Raw genomic sequence first — 20,339 nt, 5'->3', positions numbered from 1 at the left:
TTGAGAGAACAGCTAGAAATAAGGACCGTTCATTTTTTCGCGTGAAATTTTTAATACTGTTAGTTTGAGCTCGGTTTAAAAATACTTATTTTCTAAATTGATGTTAAATGATCCGTTAACTCGTTCTCGCCTTTGCAATAAAAATGTTCGATGATGTCACGAGGTGGCAATTAGATTGGTCATAACCTCCTGTAAGAGCTAGCTTGACTTATGTTCATTTCAACCGCCGCGATCAGAGAACGATCTTGGCACCACGTGCGCGGATGTGGACGAATGCGATCAGCACGAAACCGGGCAACAGGCTTGCGGTGCCAACCAGGAATGCAGATACAAAAGAGAATTTCCGAATTTCCTGATTACATCTTCTAGATTTCGGTCTTGGTTAAAAAGTCCATATCGCGATAGATTTAAATTTAAGTTAAGATAGTGATAAAATTTTTTGATAACAACATGTTTTGAAACTTTGACACGATGTTTAAATTTCGACATTTTCCGACATTTTGCGACATTTGGAGACATTTGGTGACTTTTGGCCAATCATCAATTTTATTAATCGTATCTCGAAAAAGAAATGCACAAATACAGTCGGCTCCTACACTTGCTCCTGTTCCGTTGGCTATGAAAAATCCCCTTTCCATAATCCCACCGATCAGTTCATTTGCATAGATATTGATGAGTGCTCCCTCAATACCACCACGTTTTGTGGCCCCTTTTCAATTTGTCACAACAACGATGGCTCATACGATTGTTCTTGCATCGATGGCTTTCAGATGAACATGACGAGCTCTCTTTGCGAAGATGTGGACGAATGCGCGGAGGAAGATACCGGTAGATGTGGCGAGTTTGGAACTTGTGAGAACACTCTTGGCGGATTTGAGTGCATTTGTGACGAAGGATTTGAAAATTCAAAAGGGAAGAGCTCTCAAAAAGACGCTCGAAAATTCTACTTTTTATCACTCGTTATCATTTTTAGTTAGAAAAGCTTCGCTAAAGTACTACTTGATTTCTGACCACAATTATCGAACGACTCACTGCGCTCATAAAGATAGTGTAATCATAAAAAGCCTAGCGAAGAAAAAAATCTAAGAGAGCTCCATTTCAGAAAATCCCATCTGCCAGGACATTGATGAATGCTCAACTGGTCTGGTAACGTGTCTAAATGGAATGTGCCTAAATCAGCTGGGATCGTTTGACTGCGAATGTAATGAAGGCTTCTTCAACGATGATGATTCCTACGACTGTGTGGACGTAGACGAGTGCGCAACTGCGAGTCACGACTGCTCTCCCCGTGGAAATTGCTCCAATACGGTGGGCTCGTTCACTTGCGCCTGTCCATCGAATTTGATCGGTGATGGATTCAAGTGCGTCTCTGACGACGACCCTTACGACGTCGAGCTCGCAGATGACAGCGAAGAAGCAACGGTTGACATTTGCGACTTTGGAGTCGTCAAATTTAGGCCAGGATATATTTACAGAAGCGATAGGTTAAGGATACCGAGGGAGATAAAATTTGAGGCTTTAGAGACCCAGTTCCACGTAAGAGAGGGGGTCGTGCTATTCAAACATATCCTCTTGAGTTTTTCTATAAAAGAACTCTTCGATCGAACAGTGAAATCACTCTGCTTGGAAGTTTTCAGCTCCGACGATTTAGCCAGAACCGACCCACAAATAATCCGAGATGTAAAAGGCTTCACGAAATACGAAGTTGCTCTCCTTGCAGATTTGACCGATGTGAACGAGCGGCCGTACATCAGCGTTTGCCCGTGCAATCAAACTTGCCAGGGCAATGATTTGTTCATAAACATGATTGATGATGAGTGTTATAGCCAATCCTCGCAGGCCTGGTTCAAAAACGAAAGGCGGAAGAATTTCCCGGAAGGAAGTCCCTTTTTTTTCACATTAAATTTTCTTCAAAAATTACCGTAGTGATACCCTTATTTATCCATTTAAAATCAAGCTAAAACAACGTGAGAACCAGAATGTTAGGATTTCGGCAAATCGCTGACAGCTTCTTATTCCGAAAAGCGCACTTATGCTCAGGGAAGGGTTTCTCCAAACAAGCTCTGACCACAGAGGTTCACCACGCCTGGTACTTGAACAAGTCGTAAATATGGGTTGAAGTTGAAAACAAAAACGTGCGAAAGATTGAACTGAGAAACTCGAAAAACAGACGAAAATGAAATTTGTCGTGGATACGGATGAAACTCTTGCTAGAACTGGTGAAGAAAATGGGATCAAATCACAAATATTTTAAATATAATATAATATAATATAATATAATATAATATAATATAATATAATATAATATAATATAATATAATATAATATAATATAATATAATATAATATAATATAATATAATATAATATAATATAATATAATATAATATAATATAATATAATATAATATAGCGTATTTTGCTCCTTATCTTTTGTTTTCTTAGCCGTTTTTTGATCCCTCCATTTCGTGATGCTCCAAAATTGTTACGAAAAATTCAAAGACGACGGGCTCATATCCTGCAAAATTCTAGCCTCGGCGGAGCTTGGATCATCATCTGATGGCAGATCTAAACGTGCGCGCTCTTCAAAGGTATAATTTCGACTTTAGAGTTTTGACGTGCTATTTGGAAAGTGTCAAAAGAATCAACAGTAATTTCAGAGCATGTCCGTCGGCGCAACATTTAAAAATCAAAGTGCCGCTGATGCTGGAGCGTCACGTTCAAAAGAGGTGGCCGAAGCAGCTGCCAATATTGTGGGCTCCGTAATACCGCTTATTTCGACGGCGTCAGGACTTGGTTTTTATCATTTATAGATAAACATGAAGTTATGCTGTATTTTTTGCGAAAAAGGCTGAAATTCAAAACCGATAAAAAGGAACTGGCGCTTTTATCACGCAACTCATCATTCTTTTAATTTGTTCCTGCGCTGCCGGTTACGCTACTTACTCAAAGGCGCCGGGTTCAGTTGAATTTCCGCCTCTAGAATTGTCATGAATCAAACGCGAGCGGCACTCTCGTAATCCCGGCATTAGATAGAATTCTGGCTGGACAAGCCGCGCTCGGAGCAAGAATCTAAAAAGGACCTGGCTTTTGCGATCGGACTCGACTACATTTGGCCGATTTTGGGGGTTTATCCAAGCATCGTCGTGTGGTTTGAATACAGGAATAGAGGATCGAGAATTCGAAAACTTCCGCAAGATGATTTTAAGAAGCCTAAGATTCTAAATCAATACACGTCAGAGTCAGGAGTTCTGTACTGATGAAGAGATGAGTCATTTTTTCCGCCCTTTTTCGCGCTAAATTTGAAAATTTCGCAACAAATCCTCCGCCAGAGTCAACGAAAACCTCTTCACCGACCCCCTCGAAGACATCGGAAGCTGCATGATCTACATTTCCGTCTGCAAGCTCTACCTTTACCTGATCAATTTGTTCTTCATGGATCAAGTCTACCGGGAAACGCAATTCATAGCCGACTACCCAATTCTCAACGATATTTTTCTCGATCATGGGATTATTTCGTTTATTATGTGCGACTCAGTCGATACTTTTATTGTATATTTTTACTCTTCACGATATCAAGGAAAGGGTTGAAAATGTCAAATTTGTACTCAAAATTTTGAACATTTGAGCCCAAAATAGTATTAATTATTGCAGCAATTATCGATCGCTACACCCTTAATTATCAAAATTATCTTCTTTTATTCAAAATTCTAGCGCTATTAATTCATAAATGATATTTTAATATGGCTATTTTAAAACTGCTCTACTTGATTTTTCGCCATTTATAAATCGTTAGCCCCACCCTTAATTGGATGAGCAAATCATCCTTATTTTTATCCCAAAACATAATTAAGGGTCCTCCACGAAAACTGGCACGTAATTCATCCCGTTCTACTTTAAGGATATCTCTAAATTTAGCCAATTTAAAAATTCCAAGACGAAAAAGAATCAACAAAACTTCAACCTGGAAAAAAGCGCCGGATAAAGAAGTTGGAATTGCAAATTTTTGGCTTCCGACATTTCAGTTCTTGATGGCCTTTATTCCGGCTGTAATCAGCATAGTGGGCAGCGTACGCGAATATTTTGCGGAAGGCGGCGGGCAAAAGGACGAAAAGTGGTGGATTAGGTTTATTGCTGAAGTTATTGGTACTTTTGGCACTATTCTTTCGACAGGTTACTAAATATGATGAATCATTGATGATAAACCACAACTTTATATCGAACGATAACCTTTCGTTAGAGAAATCTATCAGTCAATAATTTGTCAGAAAAATCAAAGTTTACGAAAATATCATGAATCTTATGATTTTCAAGAAAAAAAAAATTAGAAGTTCTATTCTCGAGAAAAAATAATAATCCTTTGTTTTCTCATCTAAGACCTCAATCTTCCTGTCAAAAAATCATTCATTTTAGTCATGTTTATCTGCTGCACTGCCATAACGATCTGTATCAAATCCGAGTCCGCCCTTGATCCGAGGTACATCTTTCTTTCTTTATGTAACTGTAATGCTTGCAGGTTGAATCGAGTTTTGCCAGATGGAACAATTGTGGCGAAGAACAACACTTTTACAACTGCTGTTTCGGAAGTTGAAAGACACTGGTTTTGCATGATGCTTGATGAATCTTGGTTTACTGACATCAGGTTTGATTTTTCAGAATTTTTTTTTCTAAAAAATATTTCTAAGATTCACCTCTCGATGCGCCCCAGTAGAACCCAACAAAGACGGTTTCCAAACAAAAGCAAAACCATTTTCTGACTCGTAAGCGGCTGACGGTTAGATTACGCCACATAACCACGTGCTATGTTTAGATGTTTCAATCCGTTAGAAGTTATCGCGCTGGGCACGATCATCGCAATTATCGCCTTCCAGCTTTGTCTTCTGCTTTTACTAGGACACGGATTTTGATATTAAAAAAACAGTGAAAAGAGCGCAAAGATTGTCAAAAAATTGATCGCAAAAATTGTTTGATAAAAAAAGCCCTAGAACAGCTGTGAGGAGAAAAATTAACAATAAAAAGCCTGAAAATCATGAAAATATCTATTTGAACAATCAATATGAATTTTCCTTTTCATAATCTTTTGATCGACGATAAATAGCACGAGAAGAATGTAGTATCTCTACAGGAGTACTCTAAGGTGTTGTTCTTTCAAAGTTAAAGAATCCTTCTGAAAGTCTTTGTCTACTACTACAAAGATATAAAAAAGATTGCTCCGGAAGAAAAGAAAAAAGCTGATGATTTCAAGCTCAAATACAAGGCCCGAACAAGAAACCGAATCATGGCAAGAGTCTCAAGAAGATAAAAAGCTATTCTTAACGCCTTACTGTAAGATAATGACTGTAACATTTCGAAAAACATGTTCTCATAACGCTTCTGCACTGCCAAATAAATAAAAATATAAAACTCCCTTAATAAATTTCAGTAAAAAAAAGCCATTAAATTTTCCTTTGCGAGAATTCTCCGAGGGCGCTCGCAAGCCAAGGCGCATCACGGACCGCGCGCGCTCCCCGCTACCGCGTTTTCGAAACTTCCCTGAAACGAAAAATTTTCTCAAGAAACTTCTTTCACCCTTGCTTGCTTCAGAAAAAGTAACAATTTTCTGACTCCTTTGCTCTTTTTTTTTCAAAAACCGAGAATCTCAAGAAAGAAAAAAAACAACGAAAAATGACCGAGACTGCTCAAAAACTTTCATGTGGTCAGATTTTCGCAACGTGGTTTTGCTGTAGAGATAGCGAAGATTTCCAGAAGGAAGAGAAAGATGGACAATTTGGCGATCTACATTCAGGTTTTTATCAGGGGCAATTTTCTCAACACTGCGTCCCCCTAGAAAAAGAATGAAGAGCATTTTCCAATGCTCCGAGAGGAATATTTCGCGCGTTATAAATATTGAGATTTTGTTTGATTCTCAACATGAAAATTTAAAACGAGAAACAACGGTCTTCGAGACATTTTTTGATGAGTATTTCTCTAGAAATAATTCTTGGTAAAAACGGTAAATTTCTGAGGAAGCGATAAAAAAAGCGACAATTTTGACCAAAATTTTTGTCAAATTTTACTCAATTCCGATTTTAGGAAAAATTCTCGCGAAACTCTGATTGTTTCAATTTTTTGTCGATTCGTGCCTCTCTTTAAAATTTTGTGTTTTTGTAAACCATAAAAAGATTTTTTTCGGATGAAATTTGTTTTTTCTTAAAATTAAAGTTCTGAAAAAATCGACTTTATGTTTGAAGTTTGATGATAAGAGCAAAGAAAGTTTCACTGAACGTAAATACGTTCGAATTCGAACAATCAAAAATGAATTATTTCCACCCCAAAACCAAAATCCTAGATCTGTTGTTTCGTGAAAACTCAAAACTTAAGAGACTTCTCGCTTGAACCGTTAGAAAAAGTCTTTTGATCTTCTTCGTGTTTCTGAAGAAAAATAAAAATTCGTATACGCTCGGCATAATATTTTCACAAGTCGCGGGTCGGTGCGGTTTTCGTCTGTCTCCCCTTAGATCATTTTCAAGATCGTTTTCATTTGTAGTGAGCTGCTGTACTAAAAAACTCGATAAAAAAGTAACTGTTCATTTTCGAGTCGAAAAATTGTAACAATTTATTTTCTTCCCCCAGTGTTAAGAAAACCCCCTTATCATTTATTTTCGTCTGCTGCTGAAAAACTGGCTAAACGAAGGTAAGAAACCCCTTCTTTATTTACCCAATCTATTACAATTTCTCTCTTCAGAAGCCAGCCCGCGTCATCTTCACTATTATAACAACTAGGTTACTATCCGACCATAATTGCCCGCGCCCGCGTTGATGGGTTAACGCGAGGCACAAATTTTTGCGGCGCCGTTTAGTTTACTCTTCAAATGAGTCTCATCCTTTTCACTATTTGTTTCCTTTTATATGTTCAATAAGCTGCTTCATTTCTTGATTAAGGGTGTACATCTCCTATTTGATAATCAAAATTTCTCAAAATCAAAACCAAAATAGCCTCTAATCTGTATTTGAAACTCCATTCAAAATATCAAACTTCCTAAAGCATAAAGAGTAGATCTTTTACTATTTTCTCGGCGGAAATCGCGACTAACCCGCAAAAGAACCACAGGTAACCGCAATTTGTCCCTCTCTTATCTCACGCACATCCTTAAGGACGATCATATCTGCTGCTCTCTGTTTAATTAAAACAGGTAAGAGAAAAAAAATAAGGAAAATTCAAAAAACGGTTCATTTCAAAGCCAAATTTTCAAAATATTCTTCCTCAAGACGGTTGTAATTTTTTTCATAACAGTAATTACTGACGACTCTTAATCAGATCATTGAGATCAGAATCATGAGAAAACATGTTTTCAAAGCCGCAAAAATCTCTTGAAAACCTGGCTCAAATACTTCACATTTTAAAAACACAATCAAAAGCGCCTGTTTTCCATTATAATAGAAATCAAATTCAAAGGAAAACTCAACTGCCCTCATTCTTTTTGAGGGTTTTCGGGGCTTTTGTATTGATGAGCTTATACAGGCGGACCAGTCACCACTCCCTTTTTCTTGGAGAGATAAGGATATTTGGCACAAATAGAGCTTTCTAGCGAAAAGTCGAACTGATAATGAGCTGTGTTCAAAAAGATGAAGATCAAAAAATAAGGGCGTCTTCTCATTTTTGCCTCTTCTTTGAACCTAATTTCCAGGGCGCTAGAATCGACAAAAGAAGCTGGAAACTCTTGGCTTAAATTTCGCCGCGCTATTATTATGAAACCCAAAACGCCCAAGTGTGAACTTAACGACTTCTCATGCATTCTAAGCCGCTTTCAATAAGCTCTAATTCGTTCAAATCGCCGAAGAGTAACTGCTTAGAATCTAAGAACTCGCTGGTTTTTCATATGTACGCGGAGCATAAAACCCCGCAATTTAGAATGTTAGTGTTTATTAATGAGAGAAAAAAAGGAGGCCGACACGTGATTTTAGCATGTTGCCTATCGCAACACAGCTCATCTCCCGCGGAGGATTCACTTTGAGCTTAAATTCGCCGTGGCTTTTTTTCTATTCTTTTTGCGGCGGCTTGACATTTTTCCATCATCACCGAGAGTTTCAAAACAAAGTACTTACAACCTAACTGCTCAACAATAATCATGATGTGTTTTATTCTTAATTTAAAAGGTGGACAAGATTGAAATTTTTAAGAATTCCATTTCTTAAGGGTATACCTTCGATTTCCCAAATCACCGAAAAATTTGGGAAATCGAAGGTGGTACCCTTAAAATCATCAATGAAAAAGCCGCGGAGCGGCTTTTTTGAAAACGAAGCCGCGAAGCGGCTTCGCAACAACTTGAAATTAGACTTGAATAATAATTTTGAAAAGCCGCTTCGCGGCTTTCTGTTTAAAAAAGCCGCTACTTTTCGATAAAGATCTTTTAAGTGTGATAAAAGTCTGAATTTAAAATTCCCGTGCGAGTTTTTTCTCATTAACGAAAAAACTCGTGTTTGCTCCTGTGCCGCGTGTGATCACAGTGAGTGGTGATTTTCGCGTCATAAAGTGACGCCGGCGAGTTCCATTAGTAACTCGCGAGCACCTTGGAGCTCCTCCCTGGCCGCCCGTGAGAGTAGTGGTCATCAATTTCAAGGTGCTCAATTTGAGAGAGAAGAAAGCTGTACTTTGGCGTAAAAGCCGCCTCTTGACGAGTCGCCTTGCATCTTGATTATGCTAAAAGGATGAAAGGGGGCTCGGCTTTTTGATCAGAAAGAAAAACCTGATTTTTAACCCGCTAACACGTCGAGGGCCTCGGACGAAAATGATGAGATTACAGTTTTTTATTTGAAAAATTTTCTTTTTTTTTCAATTTGTAAAAAAACCGCGTCAACTTCTGAGAAAAAGATAAGCAAAGAAAAAGTGATTTCAATCCTCTTAAAAATGTCAACCCTTATCCGGCTTTTGAGGCGACAATGTGAGCCCATGTCCATGGAAGATCGATTATCTGGCTGGCTCCATTCATTCGCAATTTACGTAACTCTTGAGTTCTGACCTTTTTGCTTTGCCAAATTTTCTGATGAATATTTTTCGACTTCTGAGAAGCGAAAAATGACATTTTCTGCCAAAGACGTTCAAAAACGCTTTTTGCAAAAAAAAAATTTCGTTTAACAAATTTCATAACAGCAAATTAGGAAAAAGCTTACGAAACTACTCAAAATAGTTTAGACGCAATTTGGTGCAGAGTAATTGCCAGCCGCTCATGACCCCAAAAAGATTACCAGTGCTTACGAGGTGTTAGTTTACGACACGTGGAACAGAAAGCTGTGAGATACATACATGTGTTAGTCTAATTAAGGGCTTTTTAGAGGCTTTCTAGAGGCATTGAAAAAAATTAAGTGAAAATACTAGCAATGAACCATGATTTTCAATAATCCGCATGAAAAGTGAATCTCGCGGCTTAATACGCCCAGCTGAGCAAGCGAAAGTAATCGGAGTAGCCCTATTGCCGCACCTGTTGCGAAATCGGACTCAAACCGAAAACGTGTGTTTCTACACCACTTTTCGTACATGTATACCCCGACCAATGCGAAAAGTGACACATGCGAGGCGATACACGATCGCGTTTTATCGCAACCAGGAAATAGCCACTACACGTTTACGACTTCAAAAAATGCTCATCCCTTCTGCTTATCCTCAGATTCAACATTTTCGATGTCCTTAGCGAGAAGCCGCTTGCGGTTTCGAGTCGAAAAATATCTAACACTCCTTATCGCCTCTTAGGATCTCCAATTTTCTCATCGAAAACCCTTTTCATTTATTTTCACCGGAGATCGAGAAGCCGCTTGCGGCTTCGAGTCGAAAAATGCGTAGCCGCGCTTTGCGCGGCTTTTTCTGTTATTTTTTGAATGATCATTTAATCATTGAATTAAGTACAGGAAAAGCCGCGCTAAGCGCGGCTCCGGGTTTTTGGCTCGAAGCCGCAAGCGGCTTCTCGGTCTTCTGTGGAAATCCAAACAAAGGGTCTTCGAAGAAAAAAGACGAATATTCAAAATCCGACACAATTGAATTCCCAAAAAATGGCGATAAGGAGCGCCGGTTTCATTTTACGTTCACTGGAAATATTTTGTTTTTGAAAATTGGATCAATCCGCGGCCGTGGACAGAAAATATGATAAGAGGCCGACCCTGCTTAAATTTGTACTGATTGTATCAGCAGATTGTTGATGCCACTTATACTCAAAACATGTTGCTGATCAACGTGCTAATCTCGTTTTGCTAAAAAGAAGAAAACAGTTCAACAGAGAATAAGGGACCGGCCAGGCGGTGGATACCTAATTACGGGAGAGCAAAAGGTGCGCGTAAATCGAATCAGTCCGCAACCTGTGAGAAGAGAAAATTACCAAAAGAGACGGGATCGGTAAACACTTGCGTTGATAAATTTTCTTGGAAAAAAAGATCGTTTCTTCATCTCTAGAAAATTTTCTTGAAAAAAAGTTCTCCGATAAAATAATTCATCAATTTTTATCAATCTTAAACCAGATCAATCTTTCCATAAATCCACGGGGGTACCCTTAAAATTCAAAGAACAGCGCCCTTGACTTGACTTATCATCTGAGCTGTCTTTCACTAGATATTCATCGATAAGCGATGTTTTTTACTTGAATCTGTCATGTTCCAAATCTTGGTTTTTGAATATTCATTCCTCTTCTTTCCGCACTCGAAATTTTATTTCTTGAGAACTGTAATTACAAAGAGGGGAGGGCCCTAACGAGCAAAACAGCGCGGTCATAATAGAGCAGGTCGAGAACTTTGAGGAGATGATGAGCCTGGTCCAAGTCTTGATGGATTAAGGGTGGTTATATAAGGTGGGAGCAGGGAACAAATAAGGGCATCGGGGGAGATTAGGGGATAATTTAAAAATTTTAAGATTTTGAAGAATGTTTCTAAAGAGTTCTTTTTTGAGTCGAAAATTGCTTCACGTTTTTTGCAAACTCTGAATTTTGATTGGCAATTCTGAAAAACTCGCCTCAAATCTCCAAAAGTCTATCGATTGAATAATTCGCCACAAGCTTCAAACATCGGTCGGATTTGGCCATTTTAGGAAGCGGCTCTTCTTCAAATTCGAAAGCATTTGTTTTCAAGCGACCGCGAAACAGGTGTCGCCAAATAAAGTCATACGTAATCGCGGTTGAGAGTTTTTTAAGGGTGTCACTATCGATACCGCAAAAACGACGCGAAAGAGTCGTATTAACACCTTCTTTGAAGTTAAATAAAATAAAATTGAGTTTCGAGTTTTTAAACAAAGGAAAGGGATGAGCTCTGCACGTATAAATGACGAGTAAGAAAGTTGTAACTCGGGCGTGTTTTTGGTCAGAAAGACATTTTTGGAGCAATGAAACACGTCCGTTATTCTTTGGCTTTTTATCTTGCGGAATGACGATCTGATAATTTTTGAACAAAAATTCTCACAGCCTTTTTTCAGTATTATCTTTAATATTACATACCGATCAAAGAAGGGGTTTGCCCTGAACAAAAGCTCGAATAAGCGACACCGTGTGAGGGTATTTCGTTTTTTCATGCAGAGCGGAGGACCCCGCCTGCTAGAAGACTTCCTCTGTATGAGAAGAAGTCTCTTTTTACTGAAATCTTTCATTTTTGAACATTTTTCTTACGTATGTTTGTTTGATGACCCTTCCTTCTTTCTTGTCATGATTTCTGAATATTTGAAATTTGAGTTTTCTAAGACGACGGCTGAAGAAAATTTTAGATGAGCGGAAGTCGCCGCCGGGTCAACATTCAACTTTCTCATGTTATTTTTTCAGAATCCGATCTTTGAAGCTCTTCTTTGTCTAGTATGTATGTTTCCTGTCGGAATATTTTTTTGACATTTTATGCAACTCCCTTTTTTGAACTCGCCCGGATGCCCGACCGGAGACAGGTGTAAGGGCTTGGCGCGGAAATCTAGAATCATGATTGACGACTTGCTTTTTTGAGTCGGAAAATTATACTCAGCTCTTTTTGATGGAGCACGATTTCCGATGCTTTCTTTTCTGCTATATTTTTAACAAGTTATTTTTTAAAAAATATTTTTATTAAAAAATTTCTTAAATTTCTTCGTTAATTCGATGAAGAAACTGATGACATCATCCCTCCTCGAGAAATCGTTCAAAAAGCCCTTGAATCGGATTTGCCTTGAAAAATAAGCAAAACTCAAAAGGCAGTGCCGCGTTGCCAAGCCTAAACAACCAAAGTGGTTATCACCAAGAGAGCTTCGACCTTTCAGTTTCCGGCTCAGAATGGATTAGCCAAAAGATTAGCTCAGATGTTTCCACAGCTGCTTTTGCTAAAGCCGCCGATTTCTTTCGTGGAAATCTCAAAAAAGAAGACCGATTTATTCTGTCGAAAAATTTGAAGATTTCGGGTTTTCTTTTTGTTGTTTTTCTTGGGATTTTTCTGTTTTGAAAGTCAGTTCTAGCGCTTAAAATGGGGGATAAGCTGACCCACGTTGGGGAAGATTTTTTGTCTTGGTAGAAATTAGGCTTCGCAAAGTTGCGGTCAGTTCTCTTGCGGTAAGTCAATAATTTCGCGCTAATTAGATAATAACTCATAAGTACTTAGACTAGAAAAGTGCATTTTAGAATTATCGATAGAAGAATAATTTTGTGAAACTATTGATGAGCGAAAGAAAGAAGAGCGAAATAATTTTGTTTTCAGCGATCTTGAGCTCTAGAATTTATTTACCAAAATAAAATTTTGGCTGTTTATGGTCTCCGAAATATTACTTAGTAAGATTGACATTTTTTTCACGTTTTGAGTCTTGTTTTTTTGTAAACACGAACTGACAGAAATTCAGAATTGCATTTATTTCAAGAGCAAAGTCTGGACCCAGTCAAGACGTGTAAAGAAACGTGAATAAATTACATGATAAAATTTGATATTTTTGATTTGGAAGGCGGGGCTTTTCCGAGTTGGAATGTTTATTAATATTTAATATTGACTGATTTGATTTGATGATTTATTTGATTCTTCCCCTAAAAATAAGGCACAGAAACATGGTCAAAAAGGGCACCTTCGTTACTTCCATTATAATGGTTTCACTTTAATTTATAAATTTTGTTTGAGCAAGAGAAAATTGCGTTTATCAAACAAAAGCTTATTTTTTGTTTCCGATCTATTTTGCCTCGATTTATTTTCGAAGGTGTCCACGTTGCGCAGGAAAAGCTGCAGATAAACCAATGCAATAACATTAAGTCTCCCTCCAACAACGGATAAACAAAGGTTTTTTGATTTCAATCCTGATCGTGATGATAAAAAACTGCTCGAGAAATTGGCGAAAAAAATGGTGTTTAAAAAAGTTTGTCTAATCAGCCGCGTAAAAATGTCCATTACGAAGGAGGGTTAGGCCAGTAGACATATTTTTGCTGTTTTAAGAAGATTGGATTTTGGTTTTTTTGAACATGATTTTTTTCTTCAAAATAATTTTGATCAACAAAAATGATTTCTAACTTCTCTCTTTCAGAAAGGCGGAAAACAAGGAGATATTGAAAATAACAAGGTAAAATAGAAGAATCACATGGCAAATGCTAACCTCCAGGTAAATACAGCAAAAAGGGGGGCAAAACCAAGAAAAGTAAGTGATTTTATGGATCTGGGTTTTAATTGGCTGGAAGGCCGAATACAGCTTTCTTATTGGTCTTCCAAAAATGCACTTCCTTTTCTTCAGTTTTGCCAAAACTGTAAAAATTCGACTTTGATAATGAATTTTAAATTTTGAAATCTGAAATCTACTTCCGAAAAACGGTATCCACTCGCGTCAGAGGTCATTTTTTAGGTCATCCGGGGTGAGTCCCGCTAAATCTTCCTCTCCGCCACGTTTCTTTCTTTTCGATAATTTAAGAACAGAAATTGAAAGACCGTGTTTTTAGATAAGAAAGCTTAAATTTAATAAAACTTGAAATCTTGCGTCCTGTCACGTGTTCCCTTTGCCTTGTCACGCGCACTTAGGCGATACCGTCCAAATACCGCCTCATCATGTTCCGGTCCATATTCATAATTTCACTTTTCAAAAATTCAAAATCCGAGTTTTCACGTGACTCAATTTTTCGCTCGTCTGGGTGAGTCACTGAACCCAGCTGTGGATACGTAGTTGTCTAATACGCAAGCTTGGGATGAAAGTGGATTTCTGAGATTTGAAGTTGGTGTCACATGACGCAGTTTTGGAATTAGCACAAATCGGATTTTTTCAGACATGACGTTTTTGGTTGAAAAAACAACCAAGGCCTTGTTCAATAAAAAGGCCTTTCATTACAGCTCTTTCAGGACCCTGACTCAGGTTTCTACACAGGGTTATTTATCCGAAGATACAGCGCTAAGCCTGATTATACCCTTATTTATCAGTATCAGAAATTTTCATCCTCTAATAAATTGAATTTTCTAGCGAATCAATCTCGCCCCCTAATCGGCTTAAAACTATCCACTCAAGCCTCCCTTTCCTTCCCCTCCAGCTCCTTATCGCAAATTAAAAAATGGACTCTAAGACAGTCTCGTTGAACGTCAGCGGATTAAGAATACGCGTCCGTATACGTACAACAGATTAGCAGCGTTTTTCCCACGTACTTGAATTCGCACTCCGTGAGATGCGATCAACCCTTGCTCGGTTTCATCACGGCTAATCCTGGCATCTGGGCAGCTCGGACAAATCAAATTTATCGAAAGAGATAGAACGCGAATCACTATTTAGTTGATCGCTCCAGAATTTAAGATCTCGCTCTCAAAAATTAACGTTAATCGAGAAGCCGCTTGCGGCTTCGAGCTATCAAAAAAGAAGCCTCGCCTCGCGCGGCTTTTAATCGTTCAAGCTCGAAGCCGCAAACGGCTTCTCGATTTATTATAATAAATATTTGTTAAAAATTTTGAACACATGACCATCGAGGATCCTTTTTTTTGGAGGACTCCTCTACTGGAAGATTCTTTTTGCTGGAAGACCAAAGTTTATAGTAAACATTTTTACGAAATATTTTAACGACGTGATCTCGGAGGACTCCGGAGGACTTTTTTGCTTGAGGACCTCTTTTCCCATTTTTACCAAATAGACACGCATTACGGTATTTTATTTAGCCGTGAACTGAAAAAACAAAATTCAAAATTTCCAAAACGGCTCTCCTCTTTTTTAATTTTCTAACACTATTTTTCAAGTGCGTCAGAAACTGACCACTCCGAAAAACTGAGTTGCGTCAAAACAGAAATCAAAAAGGCTAAGCCGAAATATCTCTGAGCACCCAAGTCATGATAACAAGTACCCAGAAATAGTCAAAGCGGATTGGAAGGATGAGGGGAAGGGACTGAGATTCACGCTTTATCGGAAACTGATACAGGGGGATTTTAGCTTGTTACAGTTTGACGGCGGATTTACTTGTTTGTTTGGAGAGATACAGGTGTTTTCCTGGCGATGGATTACGCGAATCATGAATATTCGATTTCAAAATAATTTCAAATCTTTTCTGACTTTATCTTTTTAGGTAACGATTGATCCAAAAATGAAAAATGTAGCTTGGCGCGCGTAATTTTTTACGCGTTTTGGTACTTCTTGTGCAATGCGCCGCCGCATACCACCACATAAGGTAAGGATCAAGGCCCACGACCAAGACCCACTTTGTGAAAACATCGTCGATGGTCAAATCGCTCGCGTCAAAAATGCACAAAATACCGAAACATTCCAAAGGGTCCATTTTCGTCCAAAAATTCTTCCTTCTTCAATCAATGACCTTCTTTTTTCAATTCAATGACCGTTTTTTCACTAGAAACGATTCAATAAGTAAGTAGAAAATCCCTAAAATATACATTCTTCAGACAATTTCTTCTCTAGCAAAGATGATAAATTTGTAAATGTTTGACGGATTATCCATTATATTTAACCGTTTTTACTCTTTTCTTTGAGAATAAGCGCTCGTTTATTAGTACAGTTATTTTCCTCTTTTGTGGACATTTTTTGTCCCAAATTTTTATAAAACTGTCCACAAAAGTGGGCAAGAGTCTTCAAAAAAATGTCCCGCCGTAGGGCCTTAAAATTTTTTCTTCGTTAAATTTTTCTTCGAAAAATGGCAAATTTTATCTAGGAAACACCTTATTTTCGCCTCTTTTACCATTTTTGGTCAGTTAAACTCTATAGTCCATTGATTTCATCCAAAAAATTGAAAATCATCCAAATTTTAGAAAAATAACACCCTGTTTCTTCCTCTTAAATTTTCTCGGCTGGACAAATGTCCACAAAAGGGAAATATTATCCTTGCAAAAGTGTCCCTCGAAAACCCCTTATAATGAAGAAAATGTCCACAAAATGGGGGTCCACAAAAGAGGAAAAAAACTGTATTCTAGAGCTAATTAAAGGCTTTGACTTATAGCTCGAAGTCAAATTTTTAAGCAAGCCAGTTAAAATCATCCTCAAATGCTATTTGAAGAGATGTTCTCAAGATACTTCAAGCTATCAATAAATCAAATATTAGATAATATCCTTCAATATGTCAAATTTTCGATGTATAATTAGAGTCTCCAAGTCTTGAAAAATCATCATGAATGATTTTTGAAGAAAAAAATATATTTAAAAAAGAGCTTGATTTTCATAGCTCTCTTTGAAAACCCTGAGTTTATTATTATTGTGTCATATGTTTTTTAACGTGGCGGGACACGTCTTGGAGCTTGAAAACGAGCTTAATTCTGGAACTTTGTCGCAAGAATGCGGCGCATCATAGAGCGAATGCGTTAAACCGTGTAGGAATGGAATGGAAGGGTATTTCCCAGCAGAATGGGAATTATTTCATGACGCAACGGAGCAAATTGCGGGAGGGTACTTTTCCCCTGAAATCCGGTTTCTTCAAATTCAACAGTACATTTTCGGATGTCTTCAATTTCAAGAACCCACGTGACTTTGATCTAACTTTGAACCTCAAAATGTAACACCGTTAACCTCAAATACGGTTCTCTATCTCGCCGCTGTTCGAGTATCATCGCTCATTTTAGAACACTTTTTGAGAAGAAAAATTTTTTTTAGATAAGAGAGGGTGTATAATTATTTGGCCGAGCGGGTGGGAAATTAATTGCCAAGGAAACTCGCGCTTCAAACGAGTGTTGTTTCAAATGGCAGCCGACAACACTCGTGGATTTCTAAATTGCGTCATCCTTGGAGTTCCTCTTAGGTTTTGGCTGATAAATAATATTGAAAAAGGAAGAAGAAGAGGGTTCTCGAGAAGGGACTTTCCAATTTCTCCCTGTTTATTCCATCTGAAAAGGGCATACAGGTCGATGTTCCAAGCGGTCATTTATTGGGGAAAAGAAACAGGGACCTTTTTGAACTAGCTCAAGGTGTCATTATCCGAATTTCCCGACCGCCAAACATGATTTCAATGATCATCATACCACAAAATTCAAGAAAGCCATCAAAAACAAAGCAAAAGAAAAGTTTAAATTTATGATAGGCAGAGCCCTAAAGAAAAGTTCAACAGTTGTTCACTCGCAGACTTTTTATTTAAAAAATTCTTTTGTATATTTCTGTAATTTTGTTCTCCCCACAAGTTTTATTCAAAAAAATACTCAGCACGTCTTTTGCGGGTGTTCCTTATTGTTCGGTATTTTCTGCTTTTTTGACAAAATCCTTCTTTTTTGAACTCTTTTTAAGCTCTTTGAACTTTATGGCGGCAGTGGAAATTTGTGGAAATTCTCGTTTGGAACTGGACTAACCGCCTGCTTCCAGGCAGTGTTTAGGTAAGAACTGTATAAAATTAAAGACGATTAAAGATGCATCGTACGCAAATCTCGATGTAGATACTCTCACTTTGACAAGCGCGCATGAACATTCTAACGTACGTGTCGGATGCTGATTTTACTAGCGCGAGGGATTTACCGATTCAATTTTTTTTCTTCGACAAGTCTAGATTTTGAAAATTTCTAATGCGCTTCAAAAACAAAATTGAAAAAAACATTTTTTGAAAAAAAAATCAATATTTTTTGCAATATTTTTTTTTCTAAAATCTTATTGGCGAACCGGCTGAATTCTGATTGGTCTCTCTTATGATTTTTAATTTAAAAACGATCGGAATTCGACCTAGAAGATCATTTTTATGATAATTTCTCTCCATCTAAAAACTCGAACTCAAATTAGCCAGCATTCGTGAAAAAGAAAAATCTCAGCTGGTAATTATGATGAACGCAGAAATGTTGCAAACGTCTTGTCTTTTAGAATTTTCTTGTTCTAGCGTCTCTCTTTCGTTAAAATGCATAATTGATGCCTTTTGCATGAACTCGTGCTTTTTAGAAAAAAAATTGTCAATGGTATTTTTCAGGTTTAGGAATTAAAAACGAAGTGGTGACGAGTCCAAATGGCAAGCAGCTTCCGGGATATCTGAACCGGTTCGTCTACAAAGCCGAGACTGAGACCGACTGTAACACAAATTCGGACTCGGGAGTTTCCGATTCGGAGAATTTCAAAAGGGGAAAAAATGGGTCTCTCGGCGGGAAAAGTATTTCTTCCGAAGGAAACAGGTAAAAATTCAATTTTTCCCGTCTTTTCAACACTTTTTCAAGCGAATGCGATTCGGGAGTTGGCTCAAATCGATCAAACAAATCCGACTCCGACAAGTCCGACAACGAAAATTCCTCAAAACTCGAAGATGGAATCACTTATGAACAAATCAAGGCGCATTACTCCAAGCCTGTTTCGACAAAAGTCAAAAGAACGGAGTCTACTTTTTCGAGATTCTCCGCGATTTTTAAATCTGATGGAAAGAAATTGACCGACGTGATGGTGGAAGAATTCCGATTGAACGACCGGTTCAGTGGTAAGACAACAAAGAACGAAGCCGAATAAGTAGCTTTTGGCTTTCTCGGTCAAGATTTTTGTGTTAAAAAAAATGTTAAAAAAGTTCGTTCCAGCCCGTTTTTTGGATAATTATTTTGACGTGAGAAGTTCTAAATATGGGTTGAAAATGTAAACAACAGGTGATAACGGGCTCCCGCGGCGCTCTCCGCTTTTCTTATCAATTGCGACTTTTCCCTTATCAATTAGTAAGCCTAGCTCAACCCTAGTTTGATACAACATAACTTATTCACAATAATTTTCGAGGCGAAAAATGACTTATTTTTCAGGACTTTCGATGGATCGAATCTGGGGCGGTTTCATGAACGACATTAAGGAAGACATTCGCCAACCAGGTAACTCTTTAGACACGATCGATGAAATCGACACCGACGCGCCAGATGCTCACAAAACAATAAACAACAACGCCAACAAGACGCAGAAACGACGAAAACGCCGCCAGAGGAAGCAGATGTCACCAACTCAGATTTCTAGCGCCAGCTCTTGGCAGTCCGACTTGCCAGCAGATTGGCAGAACGTTATCACGCTCTAAAATGGTTGTTTTTCGTCATTATCGGTCTTGTTTTTATAAATTTTTAGAAAAAATGCAGTTAAATTAAACAAGACTTTTGTAAATATCTCAGAAGATGACAAAAACTGTAAATACGAAGCTCGAAAAAGAAGAAAATAAATAAAAAAAATATTTCACTCACATTCGACTTGCAGCTTATTTTGAAGACATAAGCTCTCAATGACTAATATAATGCCAACTTTTCTTAATGATTCTTTCCTGCAAATAAAGTTTTAATTCTTTCTGTTACAAATCGTTTTCTTCCTTGATTTCCTTATTTGGTGAGATGCATGAGCTGGAGGAGAGCTAGCCGGCGGATTTAACGGCATTGCAAATATTAAAGTAATAAGGAGCAATACCCCGACAAAGATATCAAAGATTCTAAGAGACATGTTACGCTTGATTATCTACTGGATAACTTTTCTTGAAGCTTTTCGTCCCACTGTTCGGAATGCTACTTGCCCGTAAGTATCCGTCCCAAGCAATTGTGATTTATGTTCTTATTATTATAATGAGCATATAAGGGATGAAGATCTGGGGCTGCTCTGTGACTCGTATTGCTACACCGAGTTTGTCGAGTGTAAGGATGCTTGCGAAAGCTCATCCTGCGAGAGGCATTGTTTGACGCTTTATACAGGTTGATTTATTATTCATTATTCAGCCATAATAATAATGTAGATTGCTACCGAGGTTGTCCATGTTTCGATGATTGTATGGCCGGTTGTGATGGGTGCCCGAATTCGATTTGTGGCTGCAAAGACCCGCAAATCAACAATGGATATTACAAGCAATGTATTAAGGAGAACAGCAATGAGCTCATGACTTGTCTTGAGAATTGCCCTGCTGATGCTACATGTTATGATGATTGCTACAATGAGTTCAAAGAAAAATCAAAGAAATGTCCCTGTAATAGTGGATGTGAAACAGGATGTCCCTGTTCCGAGGGGCACAAATGTGTACCCTATGTGACCGCATTAT

The 20,339-nt window shown here is 38.0% G+C and overlaps 1 protein-coding gene across 2 annotated transcripts; it reads left to right on the top strand.

Moving 5' to 3' along the window:
- The first annotated feature begins 5,535 nt into the window (after positions 1–5,535).
- Positions 5,536–19,347, top strand: LOC145699570 (uncharacterized). Of its 2 annotated transcripts, none has more exons than XM_081776846.1 (4): positions 5,536–5,782; positions 18,285–18,477; positions 18,520–18,773; positions 19,081–19,347. In XM_081776846.1, the coding sequence occupies exons 1-4, from the start codon at positions 5,662–5,664 to the stop codon at positions 19,341–19,343; spliced, it is 831 nt and encodes a 276-aa protein (XP_081632972.1). In that variant the 5' UTR covers positions 5,536–5,661; the 3' UTR covers positions 19,344–19,347. The 2 variants fall into 2 exon arrangements, with proteins under 2 accessions (XP_081632972.1, XP_081632970.1); XM_081776844.1 differs by having other exon boundaries at positions 18,279–18,477.
- Positions 19,348–20,339: the final 992 nt, after the last annotated feature.

The sequence above is a fragment of the Oikopleura dioica genome, chromosome 2, assembly GCF_907165135.1.
Source record: "Oikopleura dioica chromosome 2, OKI2018_I68_1.0, whole genome shotgun sequence".
In the NCBI taxonomy this organism is placed as follows: Eukaryota; Metazoa; Chordata; class Appendicularia; order Copelata; family Oikopleuridae; genus Oikopleura; species Oikopleura dioica.
Note: the sequence above shows the minus strand (reverse complement) of the source record. Positions and strands in the feature narration are given on the sequence as shown.

Coding starts and splice junctions, on each gene's coding strand:
- LOC145699570 (XM_081776844.1), top strand. CDS start 5,662: ATGACCGAGACTGCTCAAAAACTTTCATGTGGTCAGATTTTCGCAACG. Junction 5,783..18,278: donor ATTTGGCGATCTACATTCAG/GTTTTTATCAGG, acceptor GGTATTTTTCAG/GTTTAGGAATTAAAAACGAA. Junction 18,774..19,080: donor ATTGAACGACCGGTTCAGTG/GTAAGACAACAA, acceptor CTTATTTTTCAG/GACTTTCGATGGATCGAATC.